The 24377-nt window shown below is 28.9% G+C and overlaps 3 protein-coding genes across 3 annotated transcripts; 2 read left to right on the forward strand and 1 right to left on the reverse strand.

Moving 5' to 3' along the window:
• Positions 1–3026: 3026 nt before the first annotated feature.
• BKA55DRAFT_584910 (uncharacterized protein) lies at positions 3027–3999 on the reverse strand (the record flags this gene model as incomplete). Its single annotated transcript, XM_046194396.1, has 1 exon — positions 3027–3999. A coding segment is annotated over one exon (294 nt), but the record flags the coding sequence as incomplete, so codon positions are not given.
• A 547-nt stretch (positions 4000–4546) lies between these two features.
• BKA55DRAFT_656083 (uncharacterized protein) lies at positions 4547–5618 on the forward strand. The gene is made up of 2 exons (XM_046197443.1): positions 4547–5367; positions 5422–5618. The coding sequence occupies exons 1-2, from the start codon at positions 4599–4601 to the stop codon at positions 5454–5456; spliced, it is 804 nt and encodes a 267-aa protein (XP_046042028.1). The 5' UTR covers positions 4547–4598; the 3' UTR covers positions 5457–5618.
• Positions 5619–17617: 11999 nt separating this feature from the next.
• On the forward strand, positions 17618–18362 carry BKA55DRAFT_697477 (uncharacterized protein; the record flags this gene model as incomplete). Its single annotated transcript, XM_046200386.1, has 3 exons — positions 17618–17710; positions 17760–17831; positions 17892–18362. 3 exons carry the CDS (start codon positions 17618–17620, stop codon positions 18360–18362), a joined length of 636 nt encoding a protein of 211 aa, XP_046042029.1.
• Between the last annotated feature and the right edge of the window lie 6015 nt (positions 18363–24377).

Genomic DNA, 24377 nt, shown 5'->3' on the forward strand with positions numbered 1-24377 from the left:
AATATTAATATTTAAATATTCTTTAATTCTTAACTTTTAAGTTTTATATATACTTATATTATATAATAAAGATTATTAAAATATAATAAACTAAAATTTTATATAAATATTCTTATATAAAAACTATATAATAGTTACTTATAGATCTTAATTAAGGCTATATAGGATAAGCTATTAAATATTTTAATTTTATTATCTATTAGTACAGGGTAGCCGGTTTCCCCATATCCGATATTAGAAGGTACTTCTACCGCCACCTAATCTATGCGGTGATAAAAGTACTAACAGTTTCCATTGTCTTAAATCGCTACATCACATACCTTACAGCCATACCTAGTCTGTTTGCCCTGCACCTGCCTCTTGTATTACCGCTGATTTCACTGAAAGAGTGCTGTTTTGGCCCTTTTGACCTTATTTGCCCTTGTCGGAAGACAAGGCAGGCTAGACACCTTGGCTTACGGCCTCGGTAGACATAGTTAATATTCCTATCTATGTGTTTTTGCCGTATTTCTTAATTATTAATGTCCTCTTTAGTCCCTAACTAATATCTCTTTTTTACTTAACTTTCTTAATATATTTATTAAATAAGGTATTTAAAATGCACTTCTGCCATTCCTCCTATAACTTATATTTCTCCTAATTTAGCTAGGGGCTATATAGTTAAAGGATATAGCTATTAATAAGTGCAACATTAAGGAGGAAGGTCTATATAAGTGCCTGCCAAGCCCCCTAACGTAGGGGTAATTATAGCTTATATATAACTTAATTAGTTGCCTTTATTAATGTGGTTTATTTTATTATTATAAGCAGCAGTAGCTATTAGGATTAGAATAAATTTAGTAATCTTTTTATTAAAAAACTGCTATATTAGCCAGGCTTATAGGTACTTTATAAATACTTTCTTCCTCTTTTTATTAGTATACTTATTGCCTTAAAAGAGGGTTATAAGAAAGAGCATATAGCTATTATCTATTTAAACTAGTTAATTAACCTAGATATAAGAGAAAGAGATAGGTTAATAAGGAAAATATATATACATTAATTTTATAAACTTATTAGGTTATCCTTTATTAAGATAGACCTAACTTTATTAAAGGCATAGTTATAATGCCTTATTTTATTAAATGCCTTATCCTCTTTAGGTCCTTAGGTATGCCACAGTTAGGACAGGCTATGCCTATGGCCCTGTATCTGTAATCATAAAGCTTACAGAGAAGAGGTGGTATTAAGAAGAGGTTATCTACAAAGACGTGATATGTCTGCTTTGGCAGTGAAACACAGAGAGAAACAACAATGGCCTGCATATTGACTAGTTGTGTGAGAGCAGCTGTCTCTTTGCTAGCTGCCTCTCTTTCTTGTGTGCTAGGGCGGCCTGTCTTTCGCCTTTGCCCCCCTTCCTAAGGCATTATAATTTAAGCCTTTAAAGTGCTAAAGCCACCTAATAAAGAAGCCTGCTTAGGCCATAACCTATATTATAAAGCCAAGGAGGGTCGATTTCCCTTTTATAATAGTTATAGCTGTTAATCTGCCTGTGTAGTAGACTATATACTTATCTACAGCAAGATAAGAGCCTAGGTAGAATAATACAGCTAATAACCTCTATATATAGTTAGACTACTTATTAATAGCTTAAAATATTTTTAAAAGAGGGATATTTATATTAATTTTAGTATAGTTAAAGGGAAAAATATAATAATAAATTAATTAAAATCTCTAATAAGGCATAAACTTAATAACTAAATATAAAGGGAATTAATCTTCTAGCTAGGGGGCCTTTTAAAAGTTTCTTAGCTTCCTTTCCTTATAAATTCTTATATAAATTAATATATTAAGCTATATATAGGTTTATATAATAGAAATCCCTTCTTAAGCTAAGAGTATTAAGTATTTATTAAGTAAATTATTCTAGCTATTAATTATATTATTTTTAAGTAAGTAATAAATCTATCTATTAGTATATTTAACCTACCTTTAAAGTAGTAATTTAGATATAAAAATCTATAAAAGATTAAGTAATATATTAGGTAAATAACTAATATAATAATTGCAAAGTTATATAATAAAAGGGCTAAAATTAAAGCTGTAGGCCTTATTGGCTGGAAAATTATTAGCCCTGGCAGGCTCTTTAGGGCCTGTGCGGGAGCCCTTGTGTTGCTTGCAGAAGCTCTTGTTATTATAGGAATCGACCTCCTGCCTTTGATCGGGATCTGAAGAGGTATTTATTAATTGAATTGCCATGAATTATATAGTAAATTGGCTATGAAAGGTTGGAAGCTGAAGCTTTTTGGTACCCCGCTCGTACTGCTGTAATAACAGGGATAAGGTGGGGCGGGGTACGGATTGCAGCCTGTTGGGCTCTGAGGAGATAGTCATTTAGACCTTTTCTATTAGTAGTGGCACCCTTAGCTCAGCCCAATGTCGCACGACTAGACGCCACCAAGGCACCCATTACCTACAACTTGATCGCCCACCTTGATATTACAAATGAACCGAAGCTTGATTGCCGCATAAACACATATTTCATCAATGAGCGAATACCAGCACGCGTAAGCTCCGCGCTGGGAGGACAGCCTATAAGTACGCGCAAGGTGTCTACCCCTCTTGGTAGATGCCGCAAGCCTTTCGTGCTGGTATTACCCCGTCAACCAATAATTCTATTGATGCGGATAAGCTGATTAGCAAGGGGTTCAAATGGAATGTCCTAATCTGACCAGTTCAGGGGGACCTAAACTTTCAAGGAGGCCAACGGATCCTAATAATATTTAGAATATGGCTCACATTCACCTTCAGTTTCGTCCTGTCCCAAAACATTGGGTTATAGTTCGAACAAATAGCCATGGCCCAGCCAGAGCACTTGTTATTAAAAGCGACTGCGTTCGCCCAGTCAGCGACAGCATGTTCTGGATACCCTACGATATGGAGGGACTTGCCTCTGCAACAATCGATCCCATGCAGCCCCACACTCAAGAGCGCAGCCTTGGCTCCTTTGCAGACCTCGAGTCATATACCCTAGACAAAACTCAGTATACTTATAGAATGTAGCCACTGACGCTCATGCAGACAGGCAATGAGTTTTTCCTGGATCAGAAACCTCCGAATATGAATGTCTTTTCCGTCTTGAACAACCTCAGAGACCTTCGCCAGGGAGTTGACATGTTAACGACCTAGGCCCCATCTTATATGGTTATCGGTTATCACTCAGATATGGATCTCGATCTATTGGTACTCAACCCAAGCCTTTCAAACGGGAGCAACCCCACAAATGAGAACATCCTTAACGCCCTGGGAGTGGTGGCCAACATAGGGATCCAGTTTCTGGCACCCCGTCCAGTTTTCGTACTTTCCATATGGATAGCGATCTGACATTACCTTCAGAAACTCCTGTTTCCACTACTGTGTGTTGCGACATGATGTGACAGCCACAACTGCGCGCAAAATTGCTCTAGCACCGGCATCTCGAATATATCTGTATCGGCTTTTACCGACATTAGCGAGTATCCGCGAAGGGTCCTCGTGATTGTGCGGAGGGCGGGGTGTGGCTTTGAACTATGATCTGAGGATTTCGGCATTAATGAGAATGCTGCATCGCCAGAAACGACAGTTGAGTCATGATATTGCTTGGATTCCACGAGCCGGCATAGATAGGGAGCGCCCTTAGGCACCGTTGCTGAACACGACGCTTAAGGGAGAGCGGCAGCTTTAGTTTGGGTGGGTGCTTACCCCGCCCTCGGTTGTTGGTAGATGAGAATGCAAGAGCGCAATCTGACCCTAAGTTGCTGGACCTCGACTATTATCGCACTTGGTCGTATTGGTCAAATTGATTCATATGTTGCGTAATCGCCCATAAGAAGATGAAGATATTAAACATCTCTACTATCTGCCGCAGATGTAATTTAGGGTACTAAGGAGGGAATATCGGCATAGAATAGCGCATGACTCGTCAGCATTTGCTTTAAAATATGAGAACTTTTAGTACGCTGCATCGCATGTCTCACGCGCCTTAATTGACAGGTTTAAAGACGTTAGAAAACTTTCTTAGTTACCCGCCATACGACCAATGAGAAGGAGATTTACTGACATTAACGGCCAACCTTGCGAAAAGCATATTAGCGGTCGGTTTGATAAATGTCATCATGCCTGCGAGGCCTGAATAAGTATACCGTACAGAGTCATGAAATTAGGTAGTGCTTGTGGGTCCGGCATTTATCCCTTGAATTGTCGAGGACCTCCCGGGCGTATCGTGCCCCACAATACCCCTGTCATCAAGAAGGTACAAGAGGGGAACCACACGATGCGTCATTGATCACCGCCTATATGAGCAGTGTAATGTAGCGATTTGTAACTCGAAAGATTGCTGGTACTTCTATCATAAGGATTAAATGGGTGGGGGATTAGGTACCTTTGATCCGATGCATTTTAATTGGTTGCCCCCCTGCCGTGGCCTGGTGGGAGGTCCTCGACAATTGAAGGGATAGTGTAGTTTTAGTCAGCCTATTAGTACCTATATTAAATTCAAGTCTTCTATTGCAACAATTCCATAGCCAAGGATTCATCCATCACCACTCCCGTAATTGTACGACCTTCCTTGGCGTCAAATCATGTTGACTTTTGGCCAAGCGAGCGAGAGCAGCCCATCAGTGGCATTCTTTTTCGCTGGTTGTATAGCAATCACCCTCTACAATGCCTTGGAAATCATTATTTTAGTCTTTGTCACCTTTAAGAGATTCTCCGGGTGGTATTTCTGGAGTCTTTTAGTCGCAAGCCTTGGCCTAATCGTCGCCACCATTGGCTTCTCGACCTACTTCTTCAAAATAACCCCACACACGTACCTTCAAAGCGCCGTTACAATTGCCGGATGGTGGGCCTTCATCGTTGGGCAATCGCTTGTCTTGTGGTCAAGACTTCATCTTGTCCTCCAGAGCCCCTGTATCCTTCGCAGTGTTCTGATAATGATTATTATCAATGCTGTCATCCTTCTCATTCCCACGACAGTCTTAGCATTCTGCTATAACATTGTCCCAGTCCCGAGGGCAGTTAAACTCGGATATAAGGTTATGGAGCCCATCCAAATCACCATATTCTGCGTCCAAGAGTTGATCATATCCGGGCTCTACATCTGGGGAACGGCTAAGATCCTGAAATACACGGCGGAAGAAAGGAAACAGCGATTGATGGCAGAACTCATCATTATGAATGTGGTTCTTATCATCATGGACTTCGTTCTTCTAGGCGTCCAATATGCAGGCTTTCGAATCCTTCAAAATATCCTTAAATACTTTGCATACAGCATAAAGTTGAAGTTCGAACTCGCAGTACTCGGCAGATTAACAAAGTTTTTCCAAGACCAGGCACTTACTTTTACTTCAAGTAAGTTTAGCATATCAGGCCCTATATATTGAAATTTAGCTAATAGTAATCAAGCATTAAATTCTGGCATTATAAGGATAATAAGCTAGCTATTATCAGACATTCCGTGTATTCGGTCTATTAATCCAGATTGGTATATTTATAATGTATTGTGTTGAATTCTACCCCTTAGAGGTTTTACTATTTCAGCTATAATCTTAAAGCATCCCTGCTTGCACGTAAGGCCCTAGCACCTGTTTAATACACCCCCCTAAACTGGCTATTATGGCTTAGTTTATATAGTCTATATTCCTATTATTAGGTTGCCTATCCTTCTAATCCCTTATTTAGCTCTTCTTTTATTAAGATATTCCTTTATTTTAATAACATCCTTTATAGTAAGTTCCTTAGTCCTTCTTTCTTAAATCCTATTTTTAATATTTACTAAGCTAACTTATATAATAAACTTCTAAAACTATTAAATAGGTAATACCTTTATAAGACTATTTATAATTATCTTAGTAATAAAAATATACTAGATTAAAATCTAATTAAGAAGTACTTCTTAATATAGCTAGTAATTATAAATATAAATATAATAAAGTTTAATTTATAAAATTATTATATTAGTATTAATTAGTTAAATAGTCTATATATTATTATATTAAATAGTAATTTCTAAATTATAAAAAGTTATATTAAGCTTTATAATTAATCTTAAAATAAATATAAACTTCTTTATAATATATATAAGTATTAGTAACTCTGCCTTTATTATAAAGGTAATTTTAATATCTTACTTATTAAAATACTATTTAATAGTCTTTTTAAATAATTTTATAATATAAGTTTATAAACTTTTCCTATTAGTAATATTATTAATAAAAGAGGTATTATTATAAATATTAAAAATATCTATTTTATTAAGTTATATTATAAGTATTTTAGTATTTCTAAAATACTATAGTAAGTAGTTTATGCCCTTATAGTGCTTCTTACCTAGGTTTATATTAAATTGGCAAAGTTAAAATATAGCAAAGGCAATATTAGGTTAAGTAATTACTATTAGGTAAAGTGCTGATCTGGTCTTATATTAGTACTGCTGTATTAATGCTGCTGATGCACGCTCTTTGTTGGGAAAATATTCCTTGGTGGTCATTGGCGTGGGGGAATTTTTTCCTCCTTGGATTCTAAAATGGTTAATGATCTTATCAACGAATGATGACTGCGAAAGCCAGATCAGGCGTTGATTTCGATCGCGAACCACCTCGATCTAAGAAACTATTATAATATATCGCCCCCACTACTTATAATATATCGCCCCTACTACTTATTATAATAGTGAATTGGCCAATTTACCTTTTTTTAATATAGGAGTTTAGCATAGTGCTATTATATTATAAATTAATTTACCTTTTTTATACCTTATAATTTACCTTTTCCTAAAGTATTAAAAAAGTCCCCCTTTTTATAATTAGATTTATATAAAAATAAAGTATATATTATATAGCTATTTAATTAGATAATAAAGTTTCTTTTTTATATTAATATTAATATTATTATTAAGATATTAATATAACCTTAAGATTAATTTAAATTTTAATATAATAAACTTTTTACTTAAGCTTATTATATTTACTTTAGTTACTTTATTAGCTTAGGCTAATTATACTTTAATACTTTATTAATTAGCAGTTTGCTTTTAACTTTTATTATTTATTTTAATTTAAACTATTTAATTAAATAAAAAATCTCTAAAAAAGTACTTTATTATTTTTATTAAGTAATATTAGACTTGCTTTTATTATCCCTTTTTATTTAATCCTATTAATTATTATTATTTATACTTTTTAATACTATTTAATTAAATAAAAAATACTTAATAAAGTACTTTATTATCTCTATTAAGTAATATTAAACTTACCTTTATTATTTAGTTTTATCTCTAATTATTTAGTATTATTTACCTTTATTTATTATTATTTAATTAAATAAAAAATATTTATAAAAGCACTTTATTACTTTTACTAAGTAATACTAGACTTCCTTTTATTCTTAGTTATTATCCTTAATTATTTATTATTATTTATGTTTATTTAGTTCTTTAAGTTATTATTATTTATACTTTTTAATATTATATAATTAAATAAGAAATCTCTAAAAAAGCACTTTATTACCTCTATTAAATAATACTAAATTTACTTTTATTATTTACTATAATATATTATTTTTAATATAAGTTTTCTTAACTTTAATATATTTTTAATAAGTTAATTAAGCTTATTAATTATTTTATTTTTAATTATTTAATAATATCTGCCTTTATTTAATTTATTTAAATAATATTATTTATACTTTTTAAAACTATATAATTAAATAAAAAATCTCTAAAAAAGCAGTTTATTATCTCTATTAAGTAATATTAAACTAGCTTTTATTATTTGCCTATATTCTTAATTATATAATATTATTTACCTTTATTTAATTTAATTTATTATTATTATTTATTATTATTTAATACTATTTAATTAAATAAAAAACATTTAAAAAAGTAATTTATTATATTTAATAAGTATTACTAGACTTGCTTTTATTATTTACCTTAATATACCCCTTTTTATATAAATTCCCTTAAATTTAATATATTTTTAATAAGCTAGTTAAGCTTATTAATTACTTTATATTTAGATATTTAGTTTTATTTGCCTTTATATAGCCCTTTAAATTAATATTATTAATATTTTTTAATACTATTTAATTAAATAAAATATCTTTAAAAAAGTATTTTATTATCTCTATTAAGTAATACTAAACTTAGTTTTATTATTTATTTTTATTTAGTTTTTATTATTATTATTATATATTCTCTTTTAGCACTATCTAATTAAATAAAAAATCTCTAAAAGAGTAGTTTATTATTTTTATTAACTAATATTTAACTTATTTTTATTATCTGCCTTTATTCTTAATTATTTACTATTATCTGCCTTTATTTAATCCCTTTTATTATTATTATCTACTATTATATATTACTATTTAATTAAATATAAAATCTTTAAATAAGTACTTTATTATCTTTATTAAGTAATATTAAACTATTATTTATTATTTATTTTTATTTTTAATTATGTAGTATTATTTACCTTAATATATTACTTTTAATATAAATTCTCTTAACTTTAATATAACGGTTTAGGTTTCCAAATAATTAAACTAGTTTATATTAGATTTTATATTTATAAAGATATAAGGCATTATATTAAGTAGTTATTAAGTTATTATATTTCTTAATAATAAAGTAATGCAGATAAGGCTTATTAATATAAAGAGGTCTTATTATTAGCTAGTAAGCTAAGTTTTATTTACTATTAAATAAATATATATATATAGTAGGTAGCTTATGGTATGCTAAGCCTGGCTTATGGTAAGTCGTGAGTCTATATCGTAAGCCGGTTCGTGAGGCTCACGGGATGTTCTGGGGTAAGGCGCGAGTTATGTTATAATTAGTAAAAGTAAGGTAGGGTATATGTAATATAAGCGCCTTTTACCGTTAGGTTATAATATTTAATATATCTTTAATAAGTTAGTAATGCTTATTAATTAATAGACTTCTTTTTATTATTTTATCCTTAACTATTTTCTATTATTTAAGTCTTTTAAATATTATTATTTACCTTTATTTAATTTTTATAAATTTTAATATTTATTCCTTTTTAAAACTATCTAATTAAATAAAAAAATATCTAAAAAAAGCATTTTATTTTTAAGCAATACTAGACTTATATCTATTATTTACCTTTATTTAATCCCTTAATATATTTTTATTTATTTCTATTTAATATTATTTAATTAAATAAAAAATATTTATAAAAGGACTTTATTATCTTTACTAAATAATATTAAACCTATTTCTATTAACTATTTTTATTTAATGTCTTTAATATACTTATAAGTTTATAAAATATTATAATATTAATTAAATTAAAAAACTTAATAAATTACCTTTATATATAACTATTTACTTTTATTTAATTTCTTAATTTTTATTATTTATTTTATCTTAATATTATATAATTAAATAAAAAACCTTAAAATATAAATTTCCTTAATATTAATATTTTTTTCTTTTTTTCCCTTACCTTTAGCCTTATATAAGGCTATTAAGCTTTTTAGCTTTTTTATTAATAATTTAAATAATAAAACCCTTATAATAAGCTATTATTATAAAAGTTAGAATTAAATAAGGTTTATTTACCTTAATAATATAATTACTGCCTTAACTAAGCAGTATTAATACTAGTTATATTTTAATAGCTAAATTAACCTTCTTCCTTTAACCTATTTAAAGGAACCTTAGTTAACCTTTATAACATACTATACCTAATCTATTTATCGCACTTCTAAAGTATATTATCTAACCTAACTTTCCCTTCTAACCCTTCTTATTAATAGCATAATAGCTATACTACCTTAATGCCTGCTATATAAAATAGCCTATAGCTATATAATTATGCCTACTATATAACTAGCTATAATCTTAATCTAGCTATTAGGCCTGCCCTAAAGGCAGCTAATAAAGAAGAACTCTATATAATATATATAATAGTTACTACTATTATAAAGAGCTTCTTATTAAGGGGCAGATCTAACCTTATTAAGGTAGCTATCTTTAATTGCAGCCTAATCTGGTTAATTAGTTATATAGAAGAGAGGCACTGTATTAGTTTAATTAATCTAAACTAGGTTAATAATAAGCTATTAGGTCTTAAAGACCTAGAAACAGCCCTAAGGGAAGGTTATCCTTTTTAGTTAGATAAGGCAGCTTTCCTTGCTGCCTTTATAAGCTTAGCTATATATAAAGAGTGGCTCCTTAGTATATCTATAAGGGCAGCCGATGTTGCCGGAGAGCTGCTCTTGAATTGGTAATAGCCTGGCTATGGTCTTGGACTATAAGAGCGTAGCTAGGATGGGGAGTCTGTGTATAGAGTTAGATAAACGCGGGGTAAAGGCGGGGTTTAGAAATTTTATTAAAGTTAGAATTAAAGGAATTATATTAAGTTTTATATAAGTTAGTTAGTAAAAGTTAAATTAACCTAAAGTTATAATTAGCTTAATTAATTAAATATATATAATAAGGCATATAACTAATTAACTTTATATAACGTAGTTCACAAGCGAGTTGGCCACCCAAGCGAGTTGGCCAGCATACTGTGCAGCTAATAATAGTTTACCCTATAGCATTCCAAAGCTTAAATAAATTAGCTAAAAATTAAATAAAAGGTGTTCCTAAAATAGTATAATTAACTTTATTAAAAGGTATTTTTTAAAGATTTTTAAGTATTTTAGATTATATAGAAAACCTTAAAATACAGTGTATTTTACAGTGTAAATAGACTTTAAAGTTTATAGCTATATAGGATTTTTTTAAAAATCTAGGAAAATTAATATAGCTTACTTTAGGATTTATATATATGCTATTTAAATCTTGGCTATTTTAAGCCTAATTTGAATTTATAAGAATTATTTAAAAAATAGCTTTTAAGGTAAAAAGTATGCTAGCCAACTCGCTTGGGTGGCCAACTCGCTTGTAAACTACGTTATTAGAATAAATAAAGTAAAATTAATAAAAAAGTAGTAATTTAAACTAAGGTTAATAACATTTATAAATTTACTTATAGCTTATATATAAATATTAATTTATAATTATAAGTTATTTTAAATATATATAATATATTTATTAATACTTTTATAAATTCTAGCTTATTAATTATTAATAAACCTTCTTTATATTAATTAAGCTTAATATATATTAAGTTTACTATTAAGAGATATTTTAATATTATATCTTATAATATTTATAAATATAAACTTAATATAAATTAGTTTACTTATTTAAAAACCTAATTATTATACCTTATATTAAATATATTAAATAGTTATACTTAAAGAAAATAAACCTCTTTAAGCTACTTAATAATAATATAAATATCTATTTAGCTATTATTAAATATATTATATTACTACCTAGCTACCTCTTAAAGCTTATTAATAAATTATTATTTTTAAAGTTATTTACCTTTAAAAATAATCCCTAGTTTTAAAAGATAGCTAGTTATTATAATAGCCTTAATAAAGCTAGTTTAAGCATAAAACTAATAGCTTTTAAAAAAGGCCTTTTTCCTAGGATTATTACTACTAATAACTAAAGAATTTAAGCCTAAATTTATAATAAATTAGTTAAATTCTTAGTTAAAATAATAAATACTTATAAAATCTAATTATTATCTTATTTTTATTAATATTAATTATATTCTTAAGTTTAATTTAGCTATATTCTTTTTTCTAAATATTAAAGTATTAATTAATAGTAATTAAGATAAAGTAATTAAATTTTAATACCTCTTAGTATTTTCCTATCTTTATCTTTATAAATAGATAGTATTTTATAAACCTAGCTAGCTAATTTATATTAATAGGCTTTTGTCTTTCTTATTATTATATAAAGGTATTAATAATAATATAAACTTTACTATAAGAAGGAGTATAGCTTAAGGCCTCTTATTAAAGTATTTATATAATTAATTTATATTCCTTAAGTCTAAATAATAGCTAGGCAAGCTATATAACCTTTAACCTTAATAGTAAGCCTCTTAATTAGTCCCTAAAATTTAATTAAAAAATCTTATATTTCTAAATAGATATATTCTATAAGAGGCTATTATTTATAATTTCTAATATTACTTTAGTAACTTTATCCTTTATATAAGATATATATAGCATTTTTAAGGGAATTATTAAGGGCTAGTATTAAGAGTATTAAAAGGAGCATTAAGGAGGCTAGTTATTAAAGAAAATAATTTAATATAATATATATAATAAGTATATAAAATAAATAAGTATATAAAATAAATAAGTATATAAAATAAATAAGTATATAAAATAAATAAGTATATAAAATAAAAATCTTAACCTTTTAAATAAATATTATAATAAAAATATAATAAATTATCTAATTAATTAAATTTAGTTATTATACTTATTCTTAGAGGCCTTAATACCCTCTTAATAGGTCTTTATATTATACTTAGTTTTACTATATATTTTATATTACCTAACCCCTAGTTATATTAACCTTCCTTTATTATTACTTTTTAATAATATAACTACTATTTATATATCTATATTTATATAATTAATTAAATTCCTATCTTATTTTATAATTATCTTTCCTTTAATTTATAAGTAGGTTTTTTTTACTATATACTACTAGCTAAATATCTTATTTACTTATTAAAAATCTTTAGTCTTAGCCCTTATTAAAGCTATCTTATATATAACTGCCTTTATTTCTCTTAAAAGAGATTTAAATGCCTTTAAAATTAACTTTAAAGACTTACTTTAATGCCTTTTAATTTATCTCTTAAGGTATTTATATTAAAATTAAGCCTTAAGTATAGTCTTTAAAGTCTTTAATATTTAAGGAATTAAGGGTTTAATAATTACCTTAGGGAGTATTAAAGTCTATAGCTATATATTAAGCTTTAAAATTATAACTTTTAAATTAAAAGAAATAAGCCTAGCTTTTTTAAAACCTCTTTTAATATATACTTTAATTATAATTAATTAAAAGATAATATAAAAAGCTAGGAAGAACTTAGTCTTAAAAATATAGATTATAAACCTTTTAATTAGTTATTTTATTTCTTAATTATATACCTTTTTTAATAGGCTAAAGTACTTAATATTAAAGGCCTATAATAAATATAAAAATTAAGGTATTATATAAAGTATAATAATATTATTTTTCTTATAATATATTTAAAAATTAATAAATTAATAACTTTTATAATTATTAAAGATTAGAAGATAATAAGTATTAATTAATTAGTTAAATATATATTAATTAAAGTGCTTTAGCTAGTTAAGGCCTATCTTATTATTATTTAACTATTTTAAGTTATAATAATAGCCTAAGTATTTAAGAACTTACTTTCTTAATATTAATTAATAAGGTAATATTAACTTATAATTATAATAAATAAATTAATAGCCTTGCCTTTTATATTAATTACTTAAATTACTATAACTTATTTCTAATTCTTAAGCTAAATTAATTTTAAGCTTTTATACTTTTTTAAGCTAATAATAATTATATTACTTAATAATTTGTTTTTTTTTTTAATTTTTTTAAGTTTATAAGTTAGCCTTAAAAAGTATATCTAGGTATTTCTAAAATCTAATATAATTTAAATATTTATTACCCCTATAGCTAGTAAAGCGTTATTAAGTTAAATTATTATAGTTAGCTACCTTAATTATAGCCTAAACCTAGCTATATATATACTAGCTAAAAAGCCCTGCTTATTAGCTAGCCCTAACCTTCTTCTTATAACTTACCTAAAAGGATACTATGCTTTAATTACCTATTATACTTTAGTAAGTTATCCGACCTGACTTCTAACTGCAACCGCTAATAGCATTATAGCTACACCATTACAATACCTATCTAAAGAAGCCTATAGCTACCTAATAAGGCCTTTTATATTAAAATGCCTAACCTAATCCCTTATTTTATAGCAGCTCTTAAAGACTATAAATATAAAGATAAGCTTTATATTATAATAATAGAGATTAGAAAGACTTAAGATAAAGAGGATAATATTACCTTTATTAAATAAGCTGCTTTAGGTTATAAGGTCTTCTTACTTATATATTATTATTATAAAGAGCTAATAATCTTTAAAGGCTACCTTAAGGAAGAAATTAAGTTATTATAAAAGCTAGAGTAATCCCTTATAATAAGAAGGCTTATAAAGGTAAGTAATAAGGGATTTATTAAAAACTTTAAATTAAGGACTTTAGTTAAAAACCTATATAAATATTAGCTTAATAATATAAAAAAATAATTAATAAAGTTAATAAAGGCTATAAAGCTAATTAATAGTTAATAATAAGCTAGTTATAGTTTTAAATTATAAGAGTATAATTAAGATAAGGGAGATAGTATATTATAATATTTAAGATAAAAGCGGGGTAATTATAAGGTTTTATAAAAGATATATATTAAGTTTTATATAAGTTTAATTACTTAAAGTTAAAGACTTTAAGTTATAAATTTAATATTAGTAGTAAAAAGAGAATTAAATAAGTTATAAAATAAATTATATAACTAAATAAGCAAATTAGCTATAATATTAATATACTATTAATATAAATAGAGGCTATTTAATAATATACTTCTTATAAAGCTAGTCTTATTAAAGTTTTAGATATTATTTAATTAAATGTTATATTTTATAATTATATTTTTTATAAGCCTAAATTAATTAAAAATAATAATTAAATATTTATATTTAGCCCTTTAATAATTATATTTCCTTTAAAAATAAGTCTTAAGCTTTAATTATTACTTAATAAAATTAATAGCCTAGTACTTACTAACTAGTAAAATATTTTAATTAATAAGTAATTAATTTATTATTTCTTTATTATTATATTATTAAGAAGGAAATCCTTATAAATTTAGGTTAAGGATATATTAAATTATAATTTATTCCTTTAAATTATATAGTTTTTACTATTTTAAAACCTAATTATTATATACTTATCTATTTTATATATATATTATATATATTATTTTATATTAGTTTTATATAGCTATATTATATATAGTTAAGAAAGTAATATAGTAATATTAAACTAAATAAATTCCTTAATATAATAAAAATTATTTTATATTAATAGCTTTAATTCTAGTTAAATACTATATAAATACAATTAAGCATTTTATATAAAGAAACTATTTTTTTACTTGCTAATAGGTAGGTGCTGCCAGTAGGTGGGTACTGCATGGTATTCTAATTGGTCACTTTACTCCTTATCTCCAAACGCAACCGCGTGCTCAAATGCCCATTCTCGAATAGCATTAAAGTTACGACACAGTGCAACGTGCTAAAGTCAGGCCAGTGGCTGTCATAACCGTCATAATACTTAAATGCAAAGACGCCTGTATTACTCTGGCACATCAAGTTCGTTCTCAAAATCTCAATACAGTAATCTAAACAATATATTAGTCTGAATAAGCAATTGTAACGTGTTTAATAAGCAAGCGACGCAGACAAGCGAGTAATGCACTGCACTGTATAACTATAAAATCCCTATTATATAGCATTTTTTTAGTATAAATAAAATAGCTAAAAATCTAAAAGAAATATTTCTTATAATAATATAACTAACTCTATTTTAATATATTTTGTATTAATTTCTAGTTACTTTATTGTATATAAAAACTCTTAAATATATAATATAAATACCTTTTTTATATACTAGCTATATATAATATTTTAAAAAATATAAAAAAAAAATATAATTTATTTTAAGATATATATATATATTAGTAAGATTATAGCTATTTTAGGTTTAGTTTAGATATTTAAATAGTTTTTTAAAAACTAGATTTAATATATATAAGGTAGTGCGCTACTCGCTTAACTGCGTCGCTCGCTTATTAAACACGTTATCCTTACTAAGATATCCTCTTAAGTCCTCCGATTCAACATTAATATCGCCTCCCGTTATAGAGTAATATTCTTTATAAGTTTCTTGTCGAAGCAAGTTGAGACAATGAAGTTGATGGAAAACTTAGATTCCAACATAATAGCCTTCATGACCGGTCTTGGGGTCCTTGACGTTAAGCGAAGCTCAATCAAGACCCAATTTGTCAAGCTTAGCTTGAGAAATCATGTAGTCGCTAACATCGTATATTACGTGATTTTATGCTTTATCAACTTTAGGGCTATATTCGACAATTTCGGTCATTTTCAAGGCTAGAGTGACATTATATCGAACTGAGTGGAAACCGGAAACGCTTTCCGCAGGAGCTATTTGACGTTAACATACGATTGATGGTGGACAAGGTTAGACCTACCTTAGGGAAAGGCTGGTTGAGAGCACGCTCCATTAGTTGAAGGCGTAGCCCGAACTAGTAATGAAAAAACAAAGAAAGTTAATGAAAAAGATAGTAAGGTGCCATGACATATTCAGAATAGATATGGATGTGTTGTGGAATGCGACACAAATGGCGGGCTGTTGGAGTAGATTGGCAGAGGTGAGAGAAGGGCATTCTTTTCGTATGTCTGTTCCTCTTTATTGGGAACTGGTCTATACTTTGGCGACATGGTTGTTTCGGCCCGAATTGATGTGAACTGTTTGAAATTTACGGTTTTGTGAATTTAGATCAAAGAGATAATGTTGAAAAGCAAAAGTGAATTGAGTTCAAGGCGTCGTCAGTGTGTATATACCTGCCTTCAAACTCTTGGCGTTCCAATTGGTCTCTTCGTAATTGGACGGTTATTCGGCTCATAATGACAGTCTTAAAACGCCAAGACGAAACGTAGGATGGTTCGTGCAAGCACCAAATGCGACCTCACAAGGTGCGAAACTCATCCAGACCGCTCACTCAAAACAATATTCCAGTTTTGTGGATTTGGCAGTTTCGCAATCATCTCCAATGCAGAGTGGTTATTAATAAGTATACCGAAATATAGCTCTAGATCTTTGGTGGGGTAATATCTGTAACAGGGGTTTGTAATAATTTCAGGCAATGTGAAGCACTATATGTCGTAGCCGTCAGGGGTCGCCAAATCTAGCCCAATCATGTGATGTGAAACCGGCGAAACTTGTCCGAGCTTCAATTTCCATCAATGACCTATGACCAAAACTTTGGCGCGTTTAACAAACGACCCAGCGTGTTGGCTTTCGGCCGAGACCCGAGTTCATGATAGGCCGTTCTAGCCGTCCCAGCACCACCTTCTCTTATAGTAAGAGACCTATAGTCCGGGGTTAGTATTACTCGTATAGATCGGTTATTTCGGATCTCGACTATGAGTGAGTACGGCAGTTTGGCATCGTTTGCAAAAACTTCAAAACATTTTGGGTCTGGTCTTGGCGCTTGCGTTTGACTACCAATTGAATTACGAATCGAATACGAGAATCTACTCCAAGACCATAGGATCTGGGGAAATGGGGTATTAGCGTAGATGAACATAGTCGAGATGAGAGCGATATAAAGCTTGGCATTTTCATCACAAAATTGTTCTCATCAACCAACTCAACTCACTTCCATTCTTCAACTACTTGAGCTTTGCTTGACGCAACATCTCAAAGTTTCTTTCATCATTACCAGGCTAGTCCTACTTTAATCTACATTACTCCTCTCTTTACCTGCTGGTCAGAACTCATTTCTCATCTTCAACACCTTTTATCCTTCAAGATGTATTTCTCCAACGTTATCGTCTCTGCTCTTGCCGCTCAGGCCCTTGCCCAGGACAACCGAGTCCCTCGTGCTCGCGTTGGACAAGTTGCTGTAAGTTTCTCTTCACAATCTTGATATTATCTAGCTAAGAGCTTGCAAGGCCTTGATTGCTGCTGCTGCTGCTCTTCCAGGAAGCGCACTCCCCGTCTTTGATGCCCTTGAGGCACGAGATGTAAGTTACTTTACTTTTCGCTACCCATTCATCAACTAACAAGGATAACCCCATCATCAGGGTGCCAAGAACAAGGGCGCCAAGGCCAAGGCGGTCAAAGGATGCAAGACCAAGCGAGACGATGAAGAGGAGGAAGACGTCGAGGGACTCGTCGCCCGCCATCACGAGGGAGCCAACGGCAAGGCTGCTGCCAAGGCTACCAACAACTGCAACAAGAATGGCAAGCGAGACGAAGTCGCTGAGGAGGACACCGAAGACGCTGAGGGACTTGAAGCCCGAGACGTCGAGGAAGAATCCGAAGAGGACGCCAGTGAGCTTGCCACCCGAGATGTCGAGAAAGAGGACGCCAGCGAGCTTGTGGCCCGAGCCAAGAAGGCTAAGAAGGCTAAGAAGAGCAAGAAGGGTAAGAAGGGTAAGAAGGGTAAGAAGAGCAAGAAGGGTGCCAAGAAGGGCAAGGAGGCTGGCAAGAAGGCTGGTAGCAACGCCAACACTGGAGCTACCAACGGAGCCAAGACTGTTACCACTGCTTAAGCGTGCACTCGAGACCAGACAAGGACAGGGCAACAGTTGCAAGGATTCCAAGGCCGCTAGTCTTTGGGTTGGGATAGGGTTAAATTAAACTATCTAAGCTATTCTGCTTAAGTAATATCCTTTTATATATTAAAAGTAAAGAGATTTTTAAGAGATATAATAAAGAGGTAAGGAAATAAGGAAAAAGAGGTTAAAGAAAATAAGGAAATATATTATAAAAATAAAAAAGATAGCAGTAATATAAAAAGAGGTCTAGGATCTAGATATAAAATCAAGAAATCTAAAGAAATTTAGGAAAGGTATAAAAGAAAAGATATATAGAAAAATATTAAAAAGATTATAGGTATTTGGGAAAATTAGGAAAATTAGGAAATAAGGGAAAATAAGGCAAATAGGGGTAACCTTCTAAGAGGGATGTCTTTTAGTTAGATCTCGGGCTATAGAGGTCGTTAAGGTCGCCCTAGTCTTTATAAGAGCTAATCCTAGGTATTATTTATAGGTAATTTAAGTTAAATTAGCTAAGAAAATAGGTCGCGGGGTTAAAAAAATTTATGTTTTATTGTTTTGGTTTATATCGGATTGCTAATTAGTGCTATGTTATGTTATATTATATATATTTTTCTTCCGGGGGGCCATTAGCCCTGAAAAGTCTCCTGGGGGAGCACAGGACGTGCTAAGCTAAACTATCTATAATTACTATCATATCTAAATCTACCTAAAATACCTATAATATCTACTTGCATTAACAGAGAGCGCCAGATGCCCTTTCCCCTAAGTAGCACCTGCCCTACTTATAACCAGCCCTATAATAGTTTTAAGCATATTATTTTAAATATTAAAATAGGTAATCCTGGCAAAGTTGTATATAACTGCTATTTTATTTAGTTTATCTAGTATATTATTAGCATAAAGGCATATTACTTTTAAGAGGGCATCTTATTAGCAGGAACGTATCCCGCTCTAGCCTAGAATTCTCTTATATAAATAGATTAAGTAACTTTCTATACCCTAAGGCAGGAAACCTATAACCCCTAACTAACCCATAGTGACTAACTTAAACTAGGCACTAAATGTAATGTAAAACTTAATATAAATAAATAAAAGCATATACTAAGGCCTTAATTCTTACCTTACTTATATTTTTAAAAGTTCTTTTTACTTATTATTAATATATTTATTTTATAAGTTATTAACCTTATTATTAACCTTAAGTATTATTGCTAATTAGAATTTAATAGATAAAATATTACTATTATAGGATATATAGGGCCTATATTTAGCTAATCCTAAATTTTGCAAATAAAATCTATCTATTTTTAGAAGTATAATACTATTAGTATATATAAAGCCTATATTCTTAAGTAGGGTATTTTCCTAGAGGTATAATAGGTAGATTTGCCAGGTCCTTATAATGCCGGATTGTATTAAGGAAACCATCAAGCATCTTATTAAAATGCATGCCAATAAGCCTCTTTTATTACTTTGCGTCTATATAATATACCTAAAAATAAAACGCCAATGCCTTTTTTAATAGTAAGCAGTATTTAGTAGTTAATAAGGTATATTTAACTAGGGTAAATAGGTTTAGATAAGATATATAAGGATAGTTACTCTTTAGCTAATAAAGGAGGCTATAGCTCATATTATAGACTATCTCTTTACAGCAGTCTATAACTATATCTACTACCCTCTAAAATCCTATTAATACTAATCTTATCCTTGCGCAGACTGGCTAGATTAACAGAGAGATCTGGGATTCGGGCTGCACTAGCTATAAGGTATACTAGTATATCTGGCCTTTTATAGAAATATAGATATAATATCTAGATAAGGCAATAAAGCAGACTTCGGTCCTTATTCTAGTATATAGTCTCCTACCTTAACCTCTCTAATTATAGCTACTATTTAATATATATTAGTATAGAACTAGTAACTATAATTTATATATTACCTATAAGACTAGGATTATCTATAAGCTAGTAGTTTAACTAGTACTTATATGCCTATATAAAGCTAATTAAATCTTATTATTTATTACTAGTTATATTTTAATTACTTAAGACTAGCCTATATATATTACCTATAGGTATTACTAGCTGGACTTATTAATTATTATCTTTAATAATTTAATATCTTTATTATAACCTAGTAGCTTATATTTATAAGTAAATATATATAAAATATATCTTAATATCTGCCCTCTTAGTAAATCTTTATAAGTATTAAAAGTAATTAAGAAAATCTTAGTTATAATATTATATAATAAGTATAAGGTAAATAATATAATATTTATAATATAAATAGGAAAAATCTATTATAAGATTAAAGCCTTTTATTTTTAAGTAAATTATTTATAAAAGGTATAGCCTGGTTTAGATTTTTAAGGTTTAATATAGCTAATATCTTATTAAGGCCTTTTTATTAAAATAAAAGGATTTAATATTTATTTCTTAAATAATTACTAAAATAAGACTTATTAAGGGATATAATATATTTATAGTTATTATTAAAGTAAATTAGTAATTATAGCTTAAGATAAACTTATAAAGAAAATAACTTAAGAAATTAAAAAGGTAATTATTTTATACTTATAATTAAAGTAATAAGTAATAATTTTATAATCTTAGTACTTATTATAGTATTATATATTATTATTACTATTATATTATATTTTTTTATTATATAATCTCTTTAGACTTAAAGTAAAAGGTAAAAGATAAAAAGTAATAAAAATAAAATAAAAATAAGAAATTAGAAATATAAATATATATAAATAAAAGGTAAATAAATAATAAGTTATTTTTATTAAACTTAATTACTATTTTAATATATTAAAATAAAAAGTATAAAATCTAAAAGTAATTTTTTAAGAAAATGTTAGAATTTTAAGGTTATCTAAGTTAGTATAAATAAAATTTAATAATATAATAGGATTTAATTTAACTTTTATATAGTAAATATATTTCCTTTTACTTACTGCCTTTCTTATAAATATAAATAGCTTTATATAGCACCTATAAGGGTATATATTATATAACTAATATAAACGACTTCTGTTTATTATTTATATTATTTTCTTATAGTAGTTTATTATTATATCTAAAGTAATAAGGAGAGTAGTAATTTTACATTTATTATTTGCTAAGCTTATTATATATTTATTAGAATATATATTATTAAAGTAATTATTATTCTCTTTTAATATTAGGTCTTGGTATAAAGTTATTAGAAAGGACGCAGTAATTAGGCTTTTTTAGTAGTTCTTAGTTAATTCCCCTAAAAGTCTATTCCTAGCTAGTTCTCTTTAGCTATAACCTAAAATCTGTAAATATTATAGTTTATAAGCTCCTAGTCCCTCTCTGCTTAAGCCTTAGACTTTAGATCTATAAAGGTTTAAAATATCTTAATTCTTATTAATTATTTTTATAATAAGACTAAGCATAAACCTTACTTAGATAAGAAGTTTCCCTTAAGATGTTGGTTTAATATATAGTATTATTATAAGGGCGGTCTAGTTATTATTTTTATATCTGGTAAGATATTAGGAGAGGATAGACTTCTATTTCTTAAATATAGTATTTTAAAGATACTGGCTAATATAACTAGTAATATTAGAGTCATCCTTAAGTATTAATACTATAGCACTAGTTTTCCTATTTTAGATTTAAGGCAAAGAATATGCATTTCTTATTAGCTAAGTAGGTGCTTGCTAATACTATATACTTTACTAAGAATATTAGGTTTCTAGGCCTAGAAAAGTATAATTTAACCGCTTCTAACACGCCCTACATTATCTATAGTAGATTATATACTAGCGCCTTTGCTACTTTTGCCAGAAAGATTTACCTTAACGTCTTTTAGGGCGGCATTTAAGCATTCTTGCTGCTTAGTTAATATTGTTGCTAGCATCTCTTGCAAGCTACCTAGATATTTTCCGGGGTCTTCAGTGATCCTAGGGTCTCCGCGCCGAGCAACAGGAATAACAGCACAGCAAACTCCGACGACTATTCATCATTCTTTCTAAACTTTCCCGTTACCTCTTTACCCTTTTATGTCTTGGTAGCATCTTGCATGGACTACTAATGAGAACATTTCAAGCAGAATTCAGCACCGCAGCGAGAGGGAATAGTGCGTTGAACAGCTACTGCGGCAGAGTAAAGGGCATCACCGAGAGAGACCTTCGGATAATATAGCTCAGAGTAAGCAGACTTAAAAGACTAAAGCATGGACTTTTTACTGGAAGATAAGACATTATAAATATTTAGCATAATAAAGTAAATGGTAATTAATATAATTAAATAGTATTAGGCTTAAGGTTATATATATATATATATATATAGCAGAGTACTTAAAGATTTATCTTATTTAGGATAGGCGGCTTTTAATTCTTGTAAAAGCCTTTAATATATAACCTCACTTAGCGGGCTGCTTAGTTTATAAGGTTATAAGCGTAATAGCAAGCCTCCTTGCTGCTGCGTTTAGACTTGTAAGTAGTTTTAGTAGGCTTAGGGGAAGTAGGGCTAGAAGTCTGGATAGGAGTGGAAAGCTCCTAGGCGGTAGAGGAAGTCTTAATAGGAGTAGTAGCAAAGGTATTAGTAATAGGAGCCTTAGTCTTAGAGGGAGTAGCAGGGGCAGCAGAGCCAGAGCCAGAGCCAGAGCCAGAGCCAGAGTTAGAACTGGAACTATAGTCAGTAATAGGAGTACCTTAGGACTTCTTAGCAAGCTTGCCCTAGGTAACCTTAATAGCACCCTTAATTAGAGAAGGGCCAGGGATAGGATAGCTAGTAGGGTTAATATAGATATTAAACTTAATGCCCTTATTATCAGGCTTATATAGCTTAATTCTAAGGATATCCTCAGGCTACTTAATGCTAAAACCCTTAATCTTAAAGTTAAAGTATTAAGGATAGATCTAGGTATTATTCTCTTAGAAACTATTATAGAGAGTAATATTCTTATAATAAAGGATATAGGTACTAGCCTTAATATTTTTAAGGATTTAAATAAGCTAGCTATTATTATTAGTAATAAGCTTATTAAAGCTATAGATATTAGGGTTACTAGCTTTAATAAGACTAACCTTGTTAATCTTAAAGAACTTATAGATCTCTTTAATACTAGTCTTATAGCTAGCAGAACTGCAAGAGGCTAATATATTAATAATAGGTCCCTTATGGCTCTCGGGCCAGTTAATCCACTTAATGTAGATCTGGTTACTGGCCTTAACCTTGGCGTGGCCCTTGGCGTTCTTAGCACCGCAGTCATATAAATAACACGAGTGTCTCGGTGTTGTATAATTTGACGGTCTCACCGCTACCTATCTCTACCTCCTTGGGAATGCACAATTCAGTCACTACAGTAATTCTAATTGCACTATCAGCCATTATTTCATCCTTTACATACTCGCCCTGGTGGAGTTAATATATAGATTCCTGGGGCCTAATAGATAGATAGATAGAGTTTATTACGCCTAGGAGAACGAATCTCATAGGGCCAGTAGGTACACTAAGCCCTACTATACCAGGAACTGCTTGTAATTTCCTAAATTATATAAAACTTACTCGGCCTATATACCTTCCCTTACTTATATAATATAGTTTAGTATATTAATCCCCTATTACTGCAAATAAGTAAGAAGTAGCTTAATTAGCTTAATTTTAAATTAAAAGAGAATATATTATTTAATATCCTTATATATAAGGAGATAATTAAATTTAACCTAGCCTAGATATTTATTATTTTTTTTAAAAAAAAATACAAGTTAAAAATAGCCTTAATTTAAATTATCTTACTTATATTTATAATATCACTTTAGTATTTTTTAGCTTATTTTAAAAGTACATCTTTATTATATAATAAGTATTAGGGCTATTAATGGAATAAATAAAAGATTTTATTTCTTTTATAAAAAAAGAGAAGAAAACTATTATTTATAGCTATTTTTAGTTTTAATATAAACCCTATTAAAAAAACCTAAAGTAGCTTACTTAACTAGCTGTAGCTATAAAAGCCCCT

Source organism: Fusarium redolens, assembly GCF_020744475.1.
Source record: "Fusarium redolens strain MPI-CAGE-AT-0023 chromosome Unknown BKA55scaffold_28, whole genome shotgun sequence".
Lineage (NCBI taxonomy): Eukaryota > Fungi > Ascomycota > Sordariomycetes > Hypocreales > Nectriaceae > Fusarium > Fusarium redolens.

What these genes read in the sequence shown, in the direction of transcription:
- BKA55DRAFT_656083 (XM_046197443.1), top strand. Translation starts at nt 4,599, where the DNA reads ATGTTGACTTTTGGCCAAGCGAGCGAGAGCAGCCCATCAGTGGCATTC. An exon ending in GGCACTTACTTTTACTTCAA is followed by an intron (nt 5,368 to 5,421) that starts GTAAGTTTAGCA and finishes ATAGTAATCAAG; the next exon opens with CATTAAATTCTGGCATTATA.